The sequence below is a fragment of the Diadema antillarum genome, unplaced genomic scaffold (assembly GCF_040938485.1).
Source record: "Diadema antillarum isolate AM-2024a unplaced genomic scaffold, OU_Dant_1.0 scf00000033, whole genome shotgun sequence".
Lineage (NCBI taxonomy): Eukaryota > Metazoa > Echinodermata > Echinoidea > Diadematoida > Diadematidae > Diadema > Diadema antillarum.
In genome coordinates, this window is record NW_027270922.1 from 1,215,214 (window position 1) to 1,240,803 (window position 25,590).

Genomic DNA, 25,590 nt, shown 5'->3' on the forward strand with positions numbered 1-25,590 from the left:
ATTGACGGTCATACGATGGTGTAAGGTGCCCTCAGGAATGACAGGAAGTTTACAGGATCAGAGCCAAATTGGATTATTTCCTTATATTTCGTGTTCATCTTTGCTCAATTTCGGACAGTGTGATTCCTTCATAAATTCATTACATCGCCCAAAAAAACTTAGTTTTCATATCCGAAATTCATCTTCAACGAGTTGCTCGCTCACCACCGTTTTTATGTATTACGTGAGTATCCGTGGAACAGCATACAATGTACTACTCTAGGAAGACGTCTGTTTGCTCATGCTATTCATCACACGCGGATATCTCGCCCACGCTCATCATGGCACTGAACACTGACTGCTTGTCAGCGAGAAGTCTATCGGGTGTGTCCATCTCGACGATGTGACCCGAATCGAGCACCATGATGCGATCCGAGTCGAGCACGGTGTGAAGGCGATGGGCGATGGTCAGCACTGTGCGGTCAGCGAATTCTCCGCGAATTGTGGCCTGGATGAGGCTGTCCGTCTCGTTATCGATGGTAGCAGTGGCCTCGTCCAGGAAAATAATCTTGGAGCCACGCAGGAGAGTCCTCGCGAGGCACAGGAGTTGTCTCTCCCCGGCTGAGAAGTTTGAGCCTTTTTCCATAACGGGCCCCTCGAGCTGCATTTCGGCATTCGCCACCTTCTCCTTCATGGAGGTCTTCTCCAAGGCGTCCCAGATGTCATCATCTGAAAACTTGTTGTAAGGGTCGAGGTTGTAACGGACGGTGCCGATGAAGAGGACAGGATCCTGGGGTATGATGGAGATCCTTGAGCGGAGGTCTCGGAGACTGATTCCAGCAATGTCCAGACCATCTATAGATATTCGTCCCGTTTCTGCTTTCACTAGCCGGAAGAGCGCGGCGGCGATGGACGATTTGCCCGAACCGGTTCTGCCTACAATGCCCACTTTTTCTCCGGCGTGGATCTGGAAGGAAAGATCTTTGAGCACTAGAGGAAGATACGGCCTGTACCTCATGTGAATTGAGCTGAAAATGATGCCCCCTTGTTTCGGCCAGTTTTCCGGAATGATATGGCAGGAATGATCGGCCTCTTCACGTTCTAATGTGTTGATGTAATCAGTAATGCGTTCTACAGACGTAAAACGGGCAATGGTTTCCATTGCCTGTCTTGTACCAAACTGAAGCATGCCAAGTATCTGCACCGAGTAGGACAGCGCTAATCCGGCGTAGGCAGCCGCGATACTTCCGTGGGTACAAACTACAGATATTCCTACGAAGAGCTCAGCAAGTGCTACGATAAAGTCTAGCCTGAAGGCGAGCCATCGCTGACCGACGGTGAACAACATTCGCGGACTTGAGTTGTCGTCAATGAGGTTAGTACACTGATCGAGGAACATCTGCTCTCTTGCAAACGCACGGATTGTCACCTGAGCCTCGACGCAGGTTTTGAAGTGGCTCAGCAGAGGGGAGCGTGTCACGTTCTCGATTCGCTTTATATCGCGAATTCCCGGTAGAAAATGGAGGGACACCCAGATGAAGAACAGAGAGAAGATCACGACGCCAATAATGAACCACGGAAAGACAGCGATGATGACACACACCGAGGCAACAACGGTTAGACTATTCCAGAGGAATGTCTCCAGAAGATTTGGCAGCGCCGTGTCCGTCTCGTCGATGTCTCGCGAGAAGCGATTGAGAACCCGACCGGACGGCGTGGTGTCGAAGAAGCTCATTGGGGAAGAGAAGACTCGCTGTAAGAGAGACCGGTGAAGATTGGAGGCGGCCGAGACGGTGATGTACACGTAGAATAATACATTCACAATGCAAGCAACAAACACAGCAATCAAACTGAAAGAGTAGATGTCCCGATAATAGGTGAAGTCGGGATGTACGAGGATGTCAGCTTGAGGGGCATCACACGTGTTCGAACTAGAAGTGTTGCTAGGTAACGAGTCTTCCATGGCGCTCATCCACTTGCTCAGCCATGCACTGCTAAAAGCCGCACTAGCTGGACAGGTGCAGAACAATAACAGAGCAATAATGCATTTAATATAGCCTCCAGCGTGGTGACAGTATTGGGCGAAAGTCTTCAGACTGACTGACCCAGACTCTCTATTCTCTGCCACAACTAGAGTCCCGTTGTGTTCACCCTCTCTCCTTTTCCCATCATGCGTCTTTGTGGGAAATGACTTTTCAACATCTTCATTGCCATTGCTGTTGTCATCAGCTGTTTTCCCATGAGTAACATCGAACGACCGTATGAGGGCAGCATACCCGGAGTCGTTATCCATGAGCTGGGCGTGAGTTCCTTCTTCCGTTATACGTCCGTTACCGATGACAATCACTCTGTCGCATCTTTTTAAAAACTGTGAAGAAAGATCGAGATTAATACTGTAAGAAATAATGAAATATAAATCTCATGATACATGTCATTGTGTCATCTGAGCTGACGCGATTGAACGAAAGGCCCTCGACAAGCGAAGACCTCGATAACTATAAGCTTTAATTGATTTATCAAAATCAAATTATAGCTGCTAATGCTCCTTTTTAAATAAATTGAATAGGTGACGGTATTTTTTCCTTACTAAGCATGAATAAACGGATATGGTATTTCGTAACGATGTGATTGCCGGCAAATCAAGACATATACACGTTCTCCCTTAATCCATAACACATTTGTCGATCTCCGGATCGTACAAGACCTCACAGGATACCTTCATTTGATGGCAATCGCGCCGCAAAATTTTCACCATCGAAAGTGGTATCATGTAGTACAAAACACACATCGACACGTTATGAACATTCATCTTAGAATAAACTGTCCAACAAAAGCATATACTTCTAAGAAAGTTGCATTTGCGATTTGAATGCCGCAATACAATGTATGTGCATATAAATACAAAGGGCTTATCTTGTTCTGAAGTGTCACCAACTCGATTCGCAGATGCGCGTACAAGGAAGTATTAAAATACATGAATAATATGATAGGTAAAAATAAAGTCTGCGTCAAGTTTTTTGCTGTTTGTTGACTATCGCTGTGCCTACCTGCAGTTGGTTCGTCACGAGAATAACGGTTTTATCTCGCAGCGCCCCCACTATACACTCCTCGAAGATGTGCGCACCGACTGTCGTGTCAACAGCATTTAGCGGATCGTCCAGAAGGTAGACATCCCTGTTAGCATACACGGCCCTGGCCAGGCTCACTCGGTGCCTCTGCCCGCCGCTCAGGTTGATTCCCCGCTCACCGATCTCCGTCGAGTCTCCGCTCGGCAGCTCCTCGATGTCGTCGGCGAGGCAGGCCACCCGGATGGCCTCGCGATAGCGAGACTCGTCGAAGTCGCCGTCTCCGAAGAGGAGGATGTTTTCCCGCAGGGTGGCGTTGACGATGACGGGATCTTCGGCGGTGTAAGCTATCGAGCCCCTCACAGCAACGGTTCCCGTGGTAACACAGGTTTCTCCAAGAATGGTGTGCAGCAGCGAAGTCTTTCCGCTGGCAACGCTGCCACAAACACCGACAAGAGAACCCTGCCATCGAAATACATTTAGTCATCCATACATCATGTACATTCTCTGACACTTAAAAAGAGTTTACTGTATCTAATTCAAATACCATTATAATGCACTATCATCATTATCATCATCATATTGATATAAATATAATGCTATTCCCTTTGCCTCCTGAAAAAAAAGAAATGTGCTATTTTATTATGCTAGAAAATTTTTAACATGTCAAATTTTCTGAATGTCTTCTTTACATCCATGTGCAACTCTGACATCACGAATTGCTGTATAACAGCCTTCTTATCAAGGTATAGCGGTACGGAAACTTTGAAAATTCAACGTTTTGAACGGATTGTCCGAATTTCCTCAAACGCCACTAATATGTACTACTGCTATTTCTGTATTCTCTGAATCTACATGTAGTCCTATATTTGAGGTTAATTCCACAACTTCCATTTCCACGATGACCAAGAAAGTGACAGGGGTGACATTCCCATGAGCGAAGTGAGCAGGAGAGTCAGGATCCACACGTGAGTTAGATCACAAGAGGGGTTTCTATGTTCATTGTGAAATGGTGCGATTATAAAAGTAGGCCCTACATTATTTTGATGTGCATTAATTTTGCACATAAGCTAGGACTCAATGCCTTTGAATTGGGATTCTATTTCTCACCTTTTCCACTCGAAGTGACACGTTGTCGAGAATTTCTGTCTGAGGTTGCTCTCTCGGGCTGTCTCCGCTTCCATCACTCACGGGTGAGTCTTTGTCCTTTTTTTCGAGAGGAAATAGAAATGGGGAAATAATTATTATTCCTGCAGTCTACATCTGTATCATTTTTAGGATCATGTCAATAGTTGAAGTGTTTGTCTTTGTTTTAGATCCAATTACAGTCAGTCTTTATTTTTCCCGGATGTAGTATTTCAAATTGTGAAATAAGATAAAGAATATAGTATATATTGATAAAATAAGAACTTTCTTATCGCCGATTCCAGCAAGCAAACACGATGCAGCAAGATCAAAGACGCAAGTTTGGAGATAGACAGGACATACGTGGTCAAGCAGGACATCTTCTTCTGCATGATGGTTTGTAGCTGCTGTGGACTTTCCCAGGTCATTTTTCTGCCAGACAGCCGACACCGATTCCATCCGCACGACCACGATATCGTCCTCTATCTTGTCACAGACGGGCGCGACTTCGTCCGCGAGCAAGAGTTCCTTGAGTCGCGGTATAGACACCAGCATCTCACTAAAGTGCATGTAGCCGAACTGAGACATGGTGAGCATCGACCGCATGCTGAAGATAACCGCCAGTGAGGTGAAGGCCTGTGAGTGTAACAGGTGCATGGCTTGAGATTCTATCGTATTCTATTGTATTGTATTTATTATCCGCATAAAATCAACGTGAAAGATACATACACACACACACACACACACACACACACACACACAAATAATGATCAAACATGTTAACTGGGATACGGCTGGACTGCCCTGCTCAGCTGTGCCTAAAAGACATTGCTGTTCTGATACCGAGGGGTCCAGAAAATCATATAAATAGCAATAGTATACATAAAAAGATAAATGGATTTCAGAATTAGAATTCAGAATATATACTGTACAGATGACACCGATTGACGTTGATTGATATGTGACACATTTTTCCTATCGAACGTAAAACAACAACAAAAAAAGTACAAGGTACAGTACAAAGACGGGACGAAATAAACGAAGCAACTCACCATGGATGGAGTCAGACAGTTGCCGAGAGCTAAGTGAACCATGATCGTCGATTCGATAGCAGTGATCGGCGTCAAGACGACCAGCGCCTTTTCGAATCCGCGCATTATACCAATACACGCCAGGTACAGTTGCTCTTTACGTCTGATAGCTGTGAATACGAACAAAGAGACATCAGCATGCTGGGTGATGTTCATTATTCCGAAAATGAACTTGGGCCTACATACATTATTCCGATAGCGCGTTGATTCGAAAATGAAGTAAGATTCGTTATTCCGAAGATTCCTTGATCTAAAAATTGAAATAAGGTTTGTCAATCTAAAAAAGTAAAAAAAAAAAAGAAGAAGAAGAAGAAGAAAAGAATAGTGCGTACTAACGAATCTTCGGAATTAGGAACCTTATTTCGTTTTCGGAATAACGAACCTTTGGAATAACGAACGCTATTTCTTTTTCGGAATAACGAATCTTCGCACTAACGAACCTTCGGACTAACGAACTGTCATGCCATAGGTGATCATCATAGGAACCCTGCGTTTATTCGTTGTTTCAATTTTTAAAACTCATATCAAACAAAGTCCAGTGCCAATACCAGCTTGGATAATGGATTCCTATTTAGCATTTTCAACACATCGACAGTTTGGTGTGTGGAGACATGAGCATACATAGTACCAGAGAATCCGGTCATAACTAGATCATCGGTTCCGGGTGATTTATTTCCTCATTTCCATACTCTAGTTTTATCCGAACATGTGAAAAAAAACAACACAAACCTATAAATGTACAATCCATAAACATGCTCTGGTAAACTGGGTTACATGCAATGTACAACAACGCCATATTGAAATGCAATTGTACAGTATGCCCCACCCCCACCCCCACCCCCCCCCCCCCCAAAAAAAAACAACACACAAACAAACAAAACAAAACAAAACAAAAACAATACGATAATATTTGATTTTCTTCAGTGGTAACCAGAGACTCCAACTCTCCCGTTTTCGACGGGAGATCTCCCGCCGAAAACCTATTTTTGCAAAATCTCCCGTTCTCCCGCTTGAGATTTAATTTCTCCCGCCCTGGCTCTGTGTCTCCCGTTGGAAAGGATTTCTTACTTATTGCTATTGTATGTTGAAAAAAAAATAAGCCTTAGATAGCACCAGAGAGCATCTAGAACCCTAGGAATTTCGCGCTTCGCACACATCAACTTGGAGTCTCCAGTGCTACCAAGTCTCGCGCATTCTGCGTGAGACTCAAGCATTTAGGATTTTAGGGGCAATCTCACGATCTCACGCATGGCACCCATTTTTTCACGCATCGGGCCAAGTCTGCAACTTGGGCCTATATTAAAGAGTATAGCTCAAAAGATTAAAGTGATAGTTGCAAATGATGGTATATTTCCCTTTTGTCTTTGAAAATAAATAAAAAAATAGTCACTTAAATATGCACCTAGCTGATGAAATTGAAAAAGCTCCCTACCGTGGGACTCGGGCCACAGGGGGGGGGGGGGGGGGGGGACACCTCCCACACCCTTGCTCGCGTGCTTATTCGCAAGCCGAGATGCCGAGTCATGAATATCTCACTCATAATTTTTTTTAACTTGGCATCCCTGAGTCTCCCGTTTGAAGGGGTTTCAGGCGGGAGAATCTCCAGATCAGAAGGTGCTTTGGGTTGGAGTCTCTGGGTAACATAGAAATTGGATTCAGTTCTACAAAATGATGCTTCATTTTGCATCAACACGGTACCATCAGCACCAGTAGTAGCGTAAGGTATATACATCCCAAAATTTGCTGGAGATTTGTCCGTCTTTCTAACGGCGGACCGTGTGCATTGCGCCTGTAAATGTCTTTGATGCTTTTGACTGTTTTTACACCGTATTGATGTGTGAGTATACAAATTATGCACAGGATAAAGTGAATCGAAGAGAAATGGATACGCGAGTTTAACTTTGGAGCTGTTTAAACCCAAGTACGAGCGCAACGAGTGGGTTTAAGACTGTTTCCAAATTTAAACGAGAGCATCCAATTCTCACTGATCCACGAAATAAGCCTTTTTATACAAATCGGCCCGTTGATTCATGAAATTCAACCTTTTTCCCATCATGCGCCTATGGTACACCTACAAAACTGTACAAGGCTTGAGCCATGCGTTCAGTGAAAATCAATGCATGATAATTGACAAATCAGATTGCAGAGATTCGAAAGCCCATTTTATAATAATTATGATTAATATAATTCATTAAAAAAATCTCTATAAGTGGAATCCACATCACCTTTGATTGTCTTTTCAAAGAAGTCTTCCCAGGCGTACATCTTGATGAACTTGATACAGGTCAGCATTTCGTTGATGATTTCCACCCGTCTGTCCGTCTGCCTCACCATGCGTTTCCGGCACTTCACCTTGGCGTAGAATGTCAGGTAGAACTGCATACACATTTTGATACACATCAGATAGATCAAATTGCTGATTATGAAAGTGATAGAGTTGTTATCAGATCAAAGAGTATGAAAAGATCATTAGTGCCTGGTAAGTGAAAGAAGAAAACGTACGTGCGTTTTTTTCTCCTAATGTTTCCCGGTTTTTGTTCACGATCTTTTTTTTCTGTGCGTTTGTAAAGAAAGGTAATGTTTTATTTTCTTGTTTCAAAAGAATTCAATTGAAGTATTCAAAAATTTGAATGAGGATGCTCTATGGGCAATTGGCAAGCTTTAATAATGTTCGTTGCCCCCCAAAAAAGTAGTAACAGAATTATTTTGCAGTATCTTTTTTTTCAGTGTGGTAGGAATGCCGGAGGCGGGGAGGGGGTGGGGGGGGGGGGGGCAACACAATCAACGGAACAACTAACATTATTATAAGGAGACAATCGGCTGCTAATGACGTTGCCAAAAAGAGTATGGACATCATGAAGATGCTCCGCAAATATGAATTGTACAAGAATTACCACTAACCGACCACAAAGTCTCATGATTGTCCTTGACATTGCCTTTACTGGTTATCATCGGCATTATCATCAACAACAACGACGTCATAATAATCATCGTTAGCTTCGTCATCACCAGCATTTTCGTTTGAATCCTAAAAGAAATGTACGTACTATTATCATAAGTATTGTTTGAAAACCTCAAAGTCTGCATATTTTTATTGCAACTGAAGATGGCAACAAGGGGTAAGTGAAACATTGCGGTTCAAACAACTTTGCAGCTGGAAATTGATATGTTCGAGTTGTATGGCTGATTTCCTTCACGTGCACTCGCCTCTCGTGCACGCGGAAATACCAATGATCATTCATTATTGTGAATGTAGCTCACATACATACACCACACACACATACACATAATGCACGCATGTATATATGATTATATGATATATGATATATATATATATATATATATATATATATATATATATATATATAGTGAGAACTTTGAAAACCCATTTTCTTTGCTCAAACACTATTTATTATTTGTTTCTGGTCAGTTTTCCCTTTCTTGTTTCAATATAATACAGTTGTATATACATACATACATACATAAATACATACATACACATGTGACATGTGCTTTGGTAGTTGCTATAACTTAAGTTCCACTCAAGATATCGAAACAAGGAAAATAGCAGCAACAACCACGAACTAAGCACGTCCTACCTGAAGTATGTAAGTTCCTGCATAGATTGCCATTCCTACGAAGGCCGACGGACCCATGATGCTGACCAGATACGCGCATGCGCAGATGAATACTGCAGGTCCTCCTCCAATTAAAGGTGTAAATACGACGCCCTTTCCAAGGGAAAAAGAATAAAGATCAGATATAAAACAGGTCTCCTTTATGCTCAAATCGACAAAGTCGGGCGGGAAAGAACATCAAGGGGGAGTCAGGTTGTCAATCATCTCTGTATAGATTAGTGGTTGTGCAAGAATGGAGATTCTCGTATTCTTTATACAGTGCTGTAGAGTGTTTTTAACTGTCGCCAAATACGGTGGGCGCGAGACACGACAACGAAGTGTAAGTCGATATTGCAAGCTTTATATCACTGAAAAGAATGACGAAAAGACACGTTGAAAGTTCAACTTCAACTTCAAATTCGTTTGCTAATGATGACATAAGTTAACTCACTCTTGACAATTACCATGTCAACGACTTGCACACAACAAATTCAGTTGAGTAATGTACTAGGAACGTCTTTGTGTGGGGTTTTGCCACATGAAGTACTTACAATTATTACATCGTACGAATGATTATCTTTGTTGAGCGGGGTCCACACTAGCAAGCTTTAGATCTGCGACGCGAACGCTAAGACAAAGTTAATTAGGCCAAAAAAAATGTTCTGCACACGCATGAGACGGCTGCGTCGTCTTAGCGTTAGATTTGCGACGCAGACGTTAAGAGGGAAAAAAAGTTCTATGCTTGCACACGATATGGCTTATCAAAACCGATCTCGCTATGTCTGAGTTTTCACGGATATTCTGGGGCATATTAAAAGCCCGGTCACAATCACGGTCAAAACACGTCAAAAAGTGGTCTCCCGTGAAGCAGACGATGTTGTTCGCGTTGATGTCGAGTTCAAGACGAGATACGGTCGATTTATAGACGTGGCAGGACGCGGGGAAAAATCGGAACGGCGTCGGACGCGGTAAAAAGTTTTGAACTGCTCAAAATTTTATTCCGCGGACAACCACGGGCGGCACACGTGGTAAAGACGTGCAAACACGTGAAACACACGTGATAATCCGTGTTCCGGCGGTGATTAAAACTTGGGGAGACGCGGTAAGACGCGAAAGTTTAGCGGTCTGTCACGGGCAGAGCACGGTCATCTGACGCGTGTTACGCGTTGGTATCACCGGAAATAGCGTGTGTTTAGCGGCTTACCACTAACAAATGGATTTTTCCGCGTACATACACGTGGCTGGACGTGGTTAGCCGTGCTTAGGCAGTGCTTCAGCAGTGGAACAGCCGCCAACGGCCATACCCCGTACAAAGCACGGCCAAACCAAAATTGACCAAAAAATTACCACTTACGACCACGTCCACCAGATTTTCATAACTTTTTGTACGTGATTTAGACGTGGAGTGCTGTGTGACCGGGGCTTCACGTCCGTTCAAATTCACGACGCAGAGAGCTACTTGACGCAATGATGACGAACGACATAATGGGGGCGCCATTTTACTTTTTCTAAAGCTACTTTACAACACGATGAGAGAGCAGAATGGTCAACGCAATCGTCGTTACGTCCGCGTCTCAAATCTAAAGCTCCCTGTTGTTAAAGCAGGAAGAGGAAGTGTTATACAGTCCCCTCTCCCCTGTGACATTATGCAGACTTTGTACCATTCCAACTGTAGGTGGCCCCTTTAAAATGGTTGGTAGATTCTTGGGAGTGCTAGGCTATCTCTGTCTTACTTTGTAAATCCTGACTGGCTGTCGACTCAATCAAAAGCGAAACGGAAGATTGTCAAGATGCGGTGTGTCAATTAATTACCATGGGTTAATATACAATTAGGATTAAGAAGTGCAGTATGACACAATTTAAGTGTAATAATATTGAGAGCGCACAAGAGCTAAAGTATCACGCAATTCATTGCACACACACAAAAAAAATCGAAACCAATTCAAATGTGTATTCGAAACTGAACAGTTGATGACAAAATAAAATCTACGGATCAAAGAGCAGAAATGCACTGCTGGGGGCGTAATTGCTTTTATGGTGGCAAATGATCGGATCTTATGGAGGATATCGTATTTATATCGGCAATGAAGGATCGTTTGACTTACACTTTATTTGAATCATCTCACTTCCCAATGTGATCCAAAAACAATAACATGAAATTGCATAACAAGAAAAAATGCGTCTGGGAAGAGTCTACGACAATTGTGAAACAATGTATTCGTTCTTGTAGAAGTTGCAAGGTATGACAAGAGTATCCCACACTACATTCTGCACCGTGGCATCAATACAGGGTGAAATAAATGGGACAGTCATAGAAAGCGGATTTCGACTTTGGTCACTGGCGTCATACCAGGAAGTGGATCAACTGAAAGTATATTTTGTCAATCAGTAACCATGCATAGACACGACTATTACGTGTACTTCAGAAAGACAATGGAAAAGAATAAGTTTCAAAAGAATAATTCCAACCCATGCGCTTGCGCAGGATGACGACTGCGTCCATGAACTGGTGTGAAGGTTTTATTTTGGGATTTAAACGATAAATTGAACAGTTTGCCTGTGCGATATCTGTAGCTCCTCAGAGCTTGTACCCGATGAAATTATCCCGCTCCATTAAGCAATGGCTTCAGATGTGCTCACCGCAGCTATACAGATATCATAGCGCGGGCGATGCCGTCTGTATGGTCCCATTCTTCATCATACTAAGTACTCTGCGTGTTGTGATATATGTCTTTTGCTCGCAATCCATGCTCTTTCAAACAAAAGTAGGACGAGCAATTTGACAAGAAAATCAACATAACACAATTTAGATACTCGTATGCACGCCCTCGAAATGTTCCTGCCTAGTGTGACAGGTATTAATTTTCCCGCCGTTCATTGTGGGAGGGGAGCTGAAAGGATGGTGAACAAGACATTCAATGTGAGCACGAAAATAAAAATGATTAAACTGATTGATGTCAGAGTAACAAATTCGATTTGTAGGTGTGAGGAAGCCTTTCAAGCCTGAACTACAGTATAACAAATAACACTTGAGATGTGATTTGATACGACCGCTTCTTTTTATGAATTGTTGACGGGAAGTAAAAGGCAGATCGCTAAGAGGATACAGACAAGATTTGGCTAATAGTTGCGTCGCCGACGCCGACGTCACACTCACTTCGTAAAGACGGTTTCCGTCGTTGATGCACACGTTGACGACCTCACCCACCGACTTATTTCGTAATCCGCGCTGACGTAGAACCCTCTCAAACAGGCAGGCCACGACGGCACCGCGCAGGCGCGCACCGTTCTGGACGCCGTAAAAATAGTGGAGACCCATGCACGTGTTCGCGGTCAACATGAAGACCGCAGCCGAAACGGCGTAAAGAACGCCGCGGTAAGCCGGTGGGTCGTCCTCCTCAGCATACCGTAGAAGTCCGTTTATGGAAATCGTCTTTGTCAGGGGGAGAGGGGAAAAAGAGAGAGAAAAGGGGAAAAACGGGAAATAATCAGGATTAATGTTTCGGATTGAAGGCTACACTCTGACGTTTCAAGATCAAATAAGGATCGAAGACACGAGATTCATATGAATGGATAGAGAGAACTACGGACTCTCAGTCTGCGCTGGATTCGCGGGTGCCGTCATCGGCATTCTGTGGAATCCAGCTATGACGGCACCAAAACTTTAAATATTCACAATTTTTCATTCCATAGTCCAATTTTCTCAAGCTTTCATTGATGTGTTCTTTTGATATTGCTGCTTTTATTCAATCCACATTTTGTATCTGTATTTTGGTTTCCTTAAAACCTTCGTTTTTTGTTTTTATTGTTGTTGTTTGTTTACATGCATCTTATCATGATTCCCTAGCGGTCACGTAGACTGAATCTAAACTTAAATTTTAATGAAATTACGACATGAACAGTAGATACACTATATAGTTTGATGGATAGATATACCGTATATAGCAAGTGTAAATGTTTCTGTGTATATGTGATTGTTTTGAGTAACCATCATTCTCTCGACAATAGAAGCTAAGGACACAAACGAAAGATAGTTGTCATAATTCTTCAGGAAGGAGCCACGGAAGAAAGTGCTGATAGGCAGATGAGGTGAGATATCTGAATTTATTGAACGTCATCATATTCCCCTGAGGATCTATCAGCGTTTCATTTCATCCGACTGTTCATACTCATACTCAGTGCATATCAGTACGTAAAATCAAGTTTGCTTGTAACCTAGTTGCTGTTGTCATGTCGGGAAACCTCGGGCAGACTTTCTTATTGTCAAGAACAACGTCTTAGAAAGGTATGCAGAAAATCTCAAATACTTGAGTCATACTCTTTTAATCTGATTCAACCTCAATGTGCTTACCGTGCAGGCCAGAATACTCAAAGAGCTAACTGTAACGAGCATTGCGCACGCCAGGGCGCGACGCCACACGAAACGCAGCGCGACGCGCCCCAGCGACGCGCGCTCTCCGTCTGCGCCACATCTCGCCAGCTCGGCCTCCCACATCACCGAAAATTCCTCGGCACTCCGCTTCGCGCAGTTGTTCTCAGAAATCCGATAGAGATCCGCCTCGTCCAGACGTCGCTTGTACGCGAGTTTGAACAGCGGCGAGAGCCACTGCAGAGTCAGTATTTTCAAGAGACTGGAATGAGTCCATGGATTGTGTTTCGGAGTGCCATTGTCACCTGAACTCTGTTCCGTGTCTTCTTTGGTAGCAGCCGGCTGCGTAGTCTTGGTCTCATTTGTTTCCTCGTCACATTTTGGTGAGTTTTTGGCATGTGTCCTGTCCAACGGGAATAGAATAAAAATAATTATGCAAGACAGTTTAAGTGCATAATGCCAACCCAGTAGGGGTTAGCTTTTTGACAAGGCCCTCTCGCTGTATGATGGCTATAACGGGCGAGCGAAGCGAGCCCAGCCGAGAGCAACACGCCCGCTTTCGCACTGTTATGGGCTCGCTTCGTTTACCCTCTCTCGCTCACCACCATACAGTGAGAGGGCCTTGGCAAAAGGCAAGGAGGGGATGTGATCGAACTGATCTACATCTACAATTTGTACTCTACACTGGCACTGTTGGTATCGCAATACTTGGCACTGTTTTGGTAAATATCATAGGGGGTAGTTGTCCCGGTAGTCCGTCTTAGGGGTCTGTCTTATTGGTCGTTGTCCTAAGGAAGTAGTTACCTGTCTGTAATTACCCGGAGGAAGATGTCGGGGTAGTTGTACAGGGGGTACTTGTCCGGATACAGAATAAGTAATATGACGTGTCAATCAGTTCCTTCGTCGATGTCATTTTCCGTAACTATCTTACCCATGGTGGGTGGTCATTTAATGATTACAAAAACAATTCACGCTCTGAATTTTACCGTCATCTTAAGAGCAGATATTGCATGTCTATGTTATGCCGTCTCTGTATATGCAGGTTGGGGGGGGGGGGTGGGGTCGAATCAGTGCTTTCATTTGTCACAAACATTCAGCTACCTATGCCAGGGCGTACCTCGCGTCGTCTTCCGAGATCGTGTCCGTCTCCGAATCCTCTTGTAAAGGCAGCTCAGTCGAAGTCAAGGTTTCGGGAAAATCTGTTCCCTGGGACCCGTCAGCGCTCTCGGGATGAGGGTCGATTGCGTTCTCGTCCACAGATTCGATCGTCATCGTCAATTGATCATCCAAATGATATCTGCAGATAAGGGGGAGAATGTTTTACAGAATTCTTAATTTGGACGTATTCTCTCATGACTCACTTGGCTCTGCTGCGGTAAGGATCAGTAAATGCATCGGTTTGGTTGTTAATCGGATATTATGTATAGAAATTCTTCGAGCATGTGGTTACTGGTTACTACAGCGTTGGTTTGAATGAACAATCTGACAAAGAGCCTTTTACCAAACATGCCTGATATAAATGCGATGAACACTGGGCCATTTCTTTTCTCTCCCAAACCTACAAAGAGGATATTTTAGTACATATTATGTCATCACATATCATGGACAATTTTAACTGCTAATAGCTACTATATTGATATGATAATGACATTAATATTGTTGAAAGTAACAAAATACGAGACCATACGAAAAAAACAATTCAAAAAAGTTTGAATTGAATTGAACTGAAAGAAATTTTTGTAGAGACAAAGGCTGTCTCTGTGCCAAGTGTGTCCCATTTTCTCTATATTACATTCTTTATTCGGCGTGTTCAGGGTAAACCTTTTTCTGTAATCATTTGCGGTAACATTTTATTGCATGTCAATTATGCATTGAATGGTACTTCTCCCCCCCCCCCCCCAAAAAAAAAAAAAAAAGAAGAAGAGACATATTCTGAAAATCTCTAGTGAGTAACTACCCGTACTATGTGCGTCCCTGAACACAGATAATAGGAGTGATGACTGCTTCTTGTGTATGGGTAAACTTTCCATGGATGTCACACACTGGTCTTGATCAACATTACAACATATATCCGCGAAGGCAGAAATCAGGCCAAACGAAGAGCCGCTTGCTGTAGGCTTGCAGCCGTGCTTAATCCCCTACACTGTCTAATGGGTGAAATGTAGACCACTGCATTGTTAATTAATACTTCACGGAAGTGTGCATGGTTCTTACGTTTCAACAGACGGTAAAGCTCAAACTTAGCGGTACCTCTTCTTTTTCCTGTGCCACGCATTCATGAATACCAGCACATGGCATCAGGTAAAGAAAACCACATCAGACATCGCCTGCCATTTTATTTGATAAAGTAACTAAATGCACTTTTCATTTTTGGAGAGGTGATGAAATTGACGGGTTGTATGTGACTTCCTGACGATATATTCAGTCACTGACTTTTTATTTTGCAACGAATATCAACGTTGGTTGTTTTTTTTTTTTTGTTATTGTTTTTTTTTTGGGGGGGGTATTAGAATGTATTCTAAAAAGTGACAATTTCTGAAGCTGTCATGTTTATGCCACATGATAGCAATTACAAGCTTGTAAAATTCACGAAATGTGATTTATTCCGGCATCGAGAAGCTGAAAAGCTAAACATGCACTAACACACAAAAGGGTTAAAAGCTAAAGAAATATAGACACTCTTAACTGTGGTACAGAAATGAGTGAGATGAATGACGAATAAACTCTAAAAGTATAGATACGAAGACTAATTTTACCATACTAACCTAATCATGCTAATATGGGAAAATGCTCTAAAACTGAATAATCGTCTCTCAACATTCACACACACAAACACCACAGTCAAATGTAAGAAAAATGTCCTTTTTTGATATACTTGAAATGAGGGTTTCCTGCTTTTCCGAGAGAAATATATTAAAGTTTTCTCCATTCTTTCGCTATCTACGCACGATTCAGTATGAAATACATTTTCTTCTACAGATCAACATATCGTAATACACCACAACTCACATCTCACAGCACACCATAGTCGTCACACATACAGACATTACATACAAACACACTCTTCGCACGCAACATAGGTACCCCTATACATCGCGTGAAGAAAAATCGAAAGTCCTATTTATCGTCCTCTAAACCATTATGCACCACGAACCCATTTATGTCAACACAAAGACTAGTGAAGAATATTGTATCGGCACTTAATTCACTCATAATCAAAACCAAAACTTGTCTAGAAACCAAAAGCCTCGGTGGCAATACGCGCTGGTGAGTGAAAAATCGTTAGCTTTCCAAGCACTTGTTTTTCAGAGTAAATTGATTACAAAAGAAGGGATGGAGATTCATATAAATTTGCATAACATTATCTGCTCAACAGCATAACGCATTTAGGTTAAACCGAACGGGACATGAAAGCAACCACAGTAAAATGGTAACATGTGCATGCATAGACCTGCACATTAAAACATACACACACTCTCTCTCCCTCCCTCTCTCTCTCTCTCTCTCTCTCTCTCTTATATATATATATATATATATATATATATATAATATATATAATGCAATCTTTGTTAGTAATTGCCATTCAATTCATCTGACAGGGATCAGCCTTTGAAAGGTCTTTAGGCCTACTGTTGATTCCTCCAATATTGATATATTTATTGTATTTTGCATGCTGTAAGTTGCAAATTTTGTGATGGTTGTATGTTTTTTCCTTTACTTACTATATGTGGATAATAAATATATAAGTAAATGAAAATAAATGAATATGTATATGCATACTATACACATGATTAGTAGTTGCATAGATACATTCATATTATGATAGCAATGTTCATCAGCATTACATGTACAAACTTGACAGGTACATCCCATCAAAAAAAAAAATTATTTCATTCGCTTTTTGTTCTATTAATATGACTTTTAGATATCGTATTTGATTTGTTATCAACATCTCAGTGTACGACCATTTCACTGGTGTATACCCCGAACTTGGTTACTAATACATAAACTGACAATCATGCATGTGATTCGCACTAGCCAGAGCTGAGAATGGATGGAACAAAAAATGTCAATTTACGTCGCATTTACGGGTTCTATAATTACCTTTACGACAATTAAAAAGCTGATCATTAAGCAAAATTCGACCTACACAGTTACGACGATAGCTGTTTCCCTTTGATCACGTAAGCAGTGTGATCGGTATCATCTGGCGCCAAAATAATGCCGATACGACTTGGCGCTTTAAATTTTCATTGTAACAATAACTGAATACGACTTTTTGTGTCACATTAGCAACCGTTGAATAGAGGACTGGTCACTCTGAGAAATATCATGGGGTTTAAAAAAAGAATATATATATATATATATATATATATATATATAGGCCTATAACTCGAACCTTTGTGGTATCACGTAGAATAGATGTGGTAACACGTATATAGACTATTATCCTGCTGTTTTAAGAAACGTTTTAATCTATCATTTTACAATTTCTAAATCAAGTCATCATAATAGCTAGAGTAGGCCTATTATAATTATGTTTCGAATATGGCGCAAGTTATGTAACTCTCATACAGGCATGCACTGTAAAACCGTGATACTTACACGTCGGGGAAAGCGGTGGTTCTATTCTTTCACTCCACGTGAGCTTGAACGAATTCAGCAGTTGGCCTACACACGCATAGTCTGTTCAGTTCATAGATGCGCATCCTTTTCCTAAGCAGACAATCGGAAGAAGCACAACACAGTCAGGAAAGACAAAGAAGTATACTGACGAGTTCCCGAATGAAGCGAAACTTATGAAGTCCACTCGGGTAGAAAAACAAAACACGAGATACACTTGTCCTCTAGACCTGCGTTATGAAGACCATGTGAAAGTTCGTAATGCGTGTTACACGTCCTGCAGATCAACAACTGCCCACCACCCACTCTCAGTTCGTTGGGATCCACGTCGATATAACGTTAGATGTGGAGGTTATTATTTCTGAGTATATTGTAATTCTATTCTCCGTACAAGGGAGAGAGAGGTCGATCGACCAACGCTCACTTACAGAGTAAGTCCATGAAAATCCACAGGTATACCAGCATAATGAATCGCCCATTTCACAATCCATGTGAGATCTTATACTTTCACATTAATACGTCAATCACCCGTCACGTATAACGTTCAACTTACGTCGTGCGTTATTATCTCACTTTCGAGCATTCCTTCACGTTTGGATTGCAGTAATGACTCTGTACAATAAATATTGTCCGTTCGGAAGACAAAAATGGAAGATCAATGCAGCTGTGGACGCGCGACATGAAAAAAAAAAAACTCCTAGTGTTTTAATTGTTATTTTGTCGGACTGGACCTGGTGTCATTTGATTTGTAAAGATCTTTCAAGTCCTGTAACTCTCTTTCACCCACAGCCCCCCCCCCCCCCTACACACACACACATACACACACACGCACACACACACACAAACAAACAAAACACATATATATTTTAAAATGATACATAGACGTGCACAATCATTTCATTTCATAGAATTTGACATTAAAAACTAACCGTTAACAAAAACAAAGGAATACAATATTTAACAATACTCAACCATACAAGGAAATTATTCAAATTACGGTACTTTAGAATTGAATTATAGAAATTAAGTCAATATTACATGCAAGAACAAAACAAAAAAAAAATCACCAGGAAAGAATGACACAGCACAATAACGACACCACAAACCATGTTACAAAAAACAAAGAATAGAAAACGAAAATAATATATTCGTGTCTGCATCCGTGGAAGAAATGGGCTATTTGCCAAGGGACATGAGAGCTTTTCCAACATTTAATCGCCTACGAATCACTATACGCTACTGTATAGTCCATCACATGATTACGTGTGTTGTTCAACAGTTTATTCTATAGACTGAACAGGCCATGATATAGTCGTGCTGGCGTATATAGGCAGCATCCCGAGTTTATTGCTTCTTATCTGTGAAAATAAGTGCGGAGAATACGGTATACATAATCATGTATGTCAAGAGGTCATAACATTACACTACAATGTCAATGGGGATACATTAGGACTGATACGGGATGCTCATCCTGTTCGTTCGTTTGTTTGTTTGTTTGTTTGTTTGTTTGTTTGTTTGTTTGTTTTTTAATAGGAAATAACACTCCTGTGATTTGCTTCATTTTTGCAGTTCTTCAAAGACGCATTATGAGGTTACCCTTTTGCAATTCTACCGACATCTTGTCTGCATGTCAAAGGGCGAATCTTGTTTTACCGTCCGCACAATGTCTTGTAGAGTATTTTTGAGTCCTATTTCGAGGGTGCTGGATCCGAATCTGGAAGATGTCACTCTTGCAACCTTCATGGTTTTGAAAATGTAGTGCCTCACTGTTTCACTAGGGCTTTTTACACTTGTGTTTCTTAACCCCGGACTTTCTCTGACCCAGGACTATCGTTAGTCCCGTACCAATTTTTTCAGCTTTTTACACTCGCCAATTAGTCCCGTACTATCTCTTGTCCGGGGCTAAGGAGAAAACTGACCTTTTTACACTCGTATTTCTTAGCCCCGGACTTTCCAAACCACATGAATATTCATAATTACGCTGTGTACTGTACACGTACACGCACGCACCGGCAGCACTTGATTACCTCGTTTCTGATTGGTCAGTGAGGGTCGGACTTCGTCTCCGTCGCTTAGCCCAGGATTATTTTTTCGTTCTGTTTACACTCACTTGCTTGGCACCGCAATTGCGGTGCTAACCCCTGCTATTTTGCAGGGCCAGATAGTACCGTACTATCGGTGGGGCTAGCCCACTTTGGCAAAAACGAGTGTAAACAGAAAGTGGGCTAAGGATAGTCCCGTACCAACGGTGGGGCTAAGGCCCCCCCCCCCCCCCCCCTTAGCCCCACCGTTGGTCCGGGGCTAAGCAAAAATTTACAAGTGTAAAAAGCCCTACTGTTTACTAATCAGTCTAAGGACCGAAAGGGTATGGTGTGGAAGTGGGTATGTGCCTCTGCCGCACAAGGGAACTTGTACACTTTTAGAATAGAAATTCAACTTTTAGTGGAATGTTTGGAAAATCCTCAATCAATTTTTTTTCCACCACACTTTCATTTTGAAATGACAAATAGAAAAATTGACCATCATGGAGGCCATTTTGAAAAATAGAGTTAGGCTTGCAAGTACAAAATCCATCATAAATACTGACAAATAGAAAAAATTGACGATCTTGGAGGCCATTTTGAAAAATACAGTTAGGCCAACAATTTGGCTTTGGCATCTTTTGCTGAAATCCATGTTGTAATTATGTTGATTTTTTTGGTCAACATGTCTTGCGTCCATGTGATTATATTGATTTCTGATAGTAAAACGCATGACTGTTATGAATCGTGGTCGAGATGGATAGGGTCCCTCAGTGAGTTTGTCTGCTGCTCTACTTGTTGGGGTTACACTGATGATTTTCGTTATCTTTTGGATGTTGGTTTTGTTCAAGATAGTGACTGTTATGAATCGTGGTACTGGTGATGATATAAAATTATGTAGGGTCTACATTTATGTTTCAGGGGTGTGTGGTTGCTGGGCGTGGTGATGCCTGCGCGTTTCTGCGGTTTCGATATCGTGATTGTGGTGGGGTGGTGTGTGGTTGTTGGGCGTGGTTGGTGGTGGGATGTGCGTTTGGTTCCTGGGATGGATGGGTGGCCCATTGCGTGGAGAGATTTGATGCGCGTCCTTTCATGATGGCCGCCAGGGAGAATTCCGCCCGACCATCGGGGGGGGGGGGGGGGGGGTGCATCTCTTTTATTGACTCCCAAGGTTCTGCATGAATGATTCTCAAGTGGCCTAGTCTTTTCTTGCCAGCCGCTTTCATCTAAAACTAAAGAGGACAATCGGAAAAGCTCGAGTAACCTAGTCTTTTCTTGCCAGCCGTTTCTCTAAAATCTAGAGAGGACAGTGTCCAACAGCACAATCACTTTATCTAGAGTGCATGAAAAAGACTAATGACCAAAAGGCAACCCTTATTATCCGAATCAAGTGTCCATGATGTAGCTTCAAAAGATCCAGTGATTCTGTATAAAACAGGTTGTGAATAGTGAGGGCAGTTTCAATACACCTGTTGGTAGAGATTTACCCGTCTTTGAAAAGGAACTTTTACACCAAGTATTCTTCCAGCACGGTCGAGGATTGAAGTTCAAAAGACTGGAATGGACAATGGATAGTGTAAGCCGGGTTTTCTATGCGGATTAAGAACACCACGATTTAGTGTCGAGGCTTCGATCTGCACGTACTGTAGGCCTATGCATTCGCTCCACATATTAGGCAGGGCAGGCATATGCGCAATATGGAAGAATACAAGAGTCACACATCATCCATATATACAGTACTCTAAACACATCAAAGCAAGGTTCAAATTGCGATGTATAACGGGATGTCCTTGATTTGTGACTTTGTGTAATATAATGAATTAGCTGTTGTACTTTGTTATTCTTTTGCACTGCCCCCATGAATTACAGTGTATAAACCATCGATGGAGCTACTCTGGATAAAAAGTACTGGATAGATAGATAGATAGATAGATAAATAAATAAATAAATAAATAAATAAATCCAGTGCTTGAAGTTTAAGATCTAATGCACACCTCAAAATAAAAGCTGTTGACGAGATGAGCTCACCTTGTTCATTAGAACGCTTTCCATGCCTGATTATCTGCTTTAAGGTATAAATTTCATTTCCTATGCACTGGTCATTCTCCATTGAACTCTGTGGGATATCATTTTCACCCCCAAATCACATTTCGAATAGAGGAATACTACAGATCCAATAGAATGTAACTGGCCTTTCACATCCATTCATGCATGTTTTACAGTTACTATGGAAAATGCCAATTTTTACCGGTAATGTCGTGAAAAGAGTTTTTGTTGTTGTTTTTTTAAGTGGTTGTGGCATTTACAGTAAGCATGTTTTGCCATTGTCACAGGTGGACGTCCACGAGAATGTGTAGTGATATGATCATGACGTACACATTTCGTTGTCGGCCTGTTGTTTTTGTTGAGGAAAACGGAATTGGTGATCGCGAGTGGTGGCATTGTATATAACAGGCAAACAGGTATCTTTTACCATCACAGTTGGCTCTGCAGAATGGGCCAATTAAAGTTAACACTGAGCAGACTGTTTTGTGATCCTTGCGTGTTCTGCTAAAAGTTGTCTTTAAATGCTATCAGTTGACAAGAATGTGATTATAAATGAGCATTTTATGGGGTACATAATTGCTTTGTTGTCTGCCTGTGGTTTTATATGGGTTAATGGAGGTAGTGGTTGTGGAAGTGATAGACAATAACTATAGTGAGCTTTATTAAGTGTGTTGAGTGAAAGTAGATCATGGAAGCCTATGCTGGGTGACCTAAGCCCTTTTTACACTTGTGTTTCTTAACCCCGGACTTTCTCTGACCAAGGACTATCGTTAGTCCCGTACCAATTTTTTCAGCTTTTTACACTGGCCAATTAGTCCCGTACTATCTCTTGTCCGGGGCTAAGGAGAAAACTGACCTTTTAACACTCGTATTTCTTAGCCCCGGACTTTACAAACCACATGAATATTCATGATTACGCTGTGTACTGTACACGTACACGCACGCACCGGCAGCACTTGATTACCTCGTTTCTGATTGGCCAGTGAGGGTCGGACTTCGTCTCCGTCGCTTAGCCCAGGATTATTTTTTCGTTCTGTTTACACTCACCTGCTTGGCACCGCAATTGCGGTGCTAACCCTGCTATTTTGCAGGGCCAGATAGTACCGGACTATCGGTGGGGCTAGCCCACTTTGGCAAAAACGAGTGTAAACAGAAAGTGGGCTAAGGATAGTCCCGTACCAACGGTGGGGCTAAGCCCCCCCCCCCCCTTAGCCCCACCGTTGGTACGGAACTAAGCAAAAATTTACAAGTGTTAAAAGCCCTCTAGACTATGTCGTTGTTGTGTGACTGCACACAGTCAAACCTGTCTTGGTAGCCGCATGTCTACATCAGCAACATACAAGCCGTATGCAGCCACTAAAAATCCCCCAAGAGAAAGAAAATGTTAAAGACTATCTGCATATATAGCGACCACTTGTCTAATACGGCAGCAACCACCAGGATTTTAAACTGCATGTAGCGGTCACAGATACATACAGCTTGTTTTTCTGCATTGCAGCCGTGTCACAAACAGAGCCCTTTCACAATTGTTTTAGGACCTCATAAGAAAAAAACCCTATAGTAGTTATCATTCATACTCGGGGACCGCGGAACTTTTTTTTTTTTTTTCAGGGTAGGGGCCTGTGGGACGGGGGTCAAAGAATGTCAAGGTATTTACCTCCCACCCAACGGCGTAGCCAGGATTTCATCTTAGGGGGGGCGGTTAGTCTGCGAGGGAGCGAAGCGACCGAGCCCGAGCGAGCGGAGCGAGCGAGGGGGGGAGGGTGTGGGAGGGGGGGTGTCCCCCCTCCCACGGTAAGAACTTTTTGCATTTTGATGTTGTAAATGGTGCAATTTGATGCATGTTTTTGCGCGTTATATCGACGTGAAACAGTCCCACTTGTTTAAGGTAGCAGTTTATTTTGATGTAGATTATTATTGAACAATTTGCCTATAGAATGCTATCAGTTAAATACACTTCTTGTATTAACTCTTTTCACTGAATATCATGAACGCGACTGAACCCGAGAGAGCGGAGCGAGTGAAGGGGGAGGGGAGGGTGTGGGAGGGGGGTGTCCCCCCTCCCACGGTGAGAACCTTTTGCATTTTGATGTTGCAAATGGTGCAATTTGATGCATGTTTTTGCGTGTTTTAACGAGTTGAAACAGTCCCACTTGTTTAAGGTTGCAGTATATTTTGATGTAGATTATCATTGAACAATTTGCCTATAATATGGTATAATTTAAATACACTTCTTGTATTACTTCTTTTCACTGAATATCATGAACGCGACTGAACCCGAACGAGCGTAGCGAGCGAGGGGGGAGGGGAGGGTGTGGGAGGGGGTGTCCCCCTCCCACGGTAAGAACTTTTTGCATTTTGATGTTGCAAATGGTGCAATTAGATGCATGTTTTTGCGCGTTTTATCGACGTGAAACAGTCCCACTTGTTTAACGTAGCATTATATTTTAGTGTAGATTATTATTGAGCAATTTGCCTATAAAATGGTATACGTTAAATACACTTCTTGTATTAATTCTTTTCACTGAATATCATGAACGCGACTGAACCCGAGCGAGTGGAGCGAGTGAAGGGGGAGGGGAGGGTGTGGGAGGGGGGTGTCCCCCCTCCCACGGTGAGAACTTTTTGCATTTTGATGTTGCAAATGGTGCAATTTGATGCGTGTTTTTGCGTGTTTTAAAGAGTTGAAACAGTCCCACTTGTTTAAGGTTGCAGTATATTTTGATGTATATTATAATTGAACAATTTGCCTATATAATGGTATAATTTAAATACACTTCTTGTATCAATTCTTTTCACTGAATATCATGAACGCGACTGAACCCGAGCGAGCAGAGCGAGCGAGGGGGGAGGGGAGGGGGTGTCCCCCCTCCCACGGTGAGAACTTTTTGCATTTCGATGTTGCAAATGGTGCAATTTGATGCATGTTTTTGCGCGTTTTATCGACGTGAAACAGTCCCACTTGTTTAAGGTTGCAGTATATTTTGATGTAGATTATCATTGAACAATATGCCTATAAAATGCTATCATTTAAATACGCTTCTTGTGTTACTTCTTTTTCACTGAATATCATGAACGCGACTGAACCCGAGAGAGCGGAGAGAGCGAGGGGGGAGGGGAGGGTGTGGGAGGGGGTGTACCCCCTCCCACGGTGAGAACTTTTTGCATTTTGATGTTGCAAATGGTGCAATTTGATGCATGTTTTTGCGTGTTTTAACGTGATGAAACAGTCCCATTTGTTGAAAGTTGCAGTATAATTTAGTGTATATTATTATTGAACAATTTGCCTATAAAATGGTATCATTTAGATAATCTTCTTGTATTAATATTCTTACACTGAATATCATGAATACCGTCTGTTCAGCAGTCAAACAGAAAAAGCATGCACACGAGGGTGTAGATAGGGGCATATCCCCTCCCACACGAAGGTGATTTTGCGTTTTCAGACCTGAAATTCAGCGATCTGTTGCAAATTTTTGGTGCAATACTTTTTCATCGAAGTGATAGAGTCACGGAATTTAGCTCTTATTCCGAATGTGCACCATCTGTGTGTATGTATAAAGTCTAGTGAGGTATATAGAGGAAGGGGGATTCCTCCTCCCGCTCGCGGAGCTTTTGCGTTTTTAGAATTGAAATAAAGCGATCTGGGTATAG

The 25,590-nt window shown here is 42.2% G+C and overlaps 1 protein-coding gene across 1 annotated transcript; it reads right to left on the bottom strand.

Moving 5' to 3' along the window:
* Window positions 1–283: 283 nt before the first annotated feature.
* LOC139743081 (ATP-binding cassette sub-family C member 5-like) lies at window positions 284–17,962 on the bottom strand. The gene is made up of 11 exons (XM_071653592.1): window positions 17,852–17,962; window positions 14,364–14,543; window positions 13,196–13,649; window positions 12,035–12,310; window positions 8,860–8,991; window positions 7,486–7,636; window positions 5,222–5,370; window positions 4,533–4,805; window positions 4,155–4,250; window positions 3,027–3,506; window positions 284–2,347 (listed from the first exon to the last, which is right to left on the bottom strand). The coding sequence occupies exons 2-11, from the start codon at window positions 14,516–14,518 to the stop codon at window positions 284–286; spliced, it is 4,230 nt and encodes a 1,409-aa protein (XP_071509693.1). The 5' UTR covers window positions 14,519–14,543; window positions 17,852–17,962.
* Window positions 17,963–25,590: the final 7,628 nt, after the last annotated feature.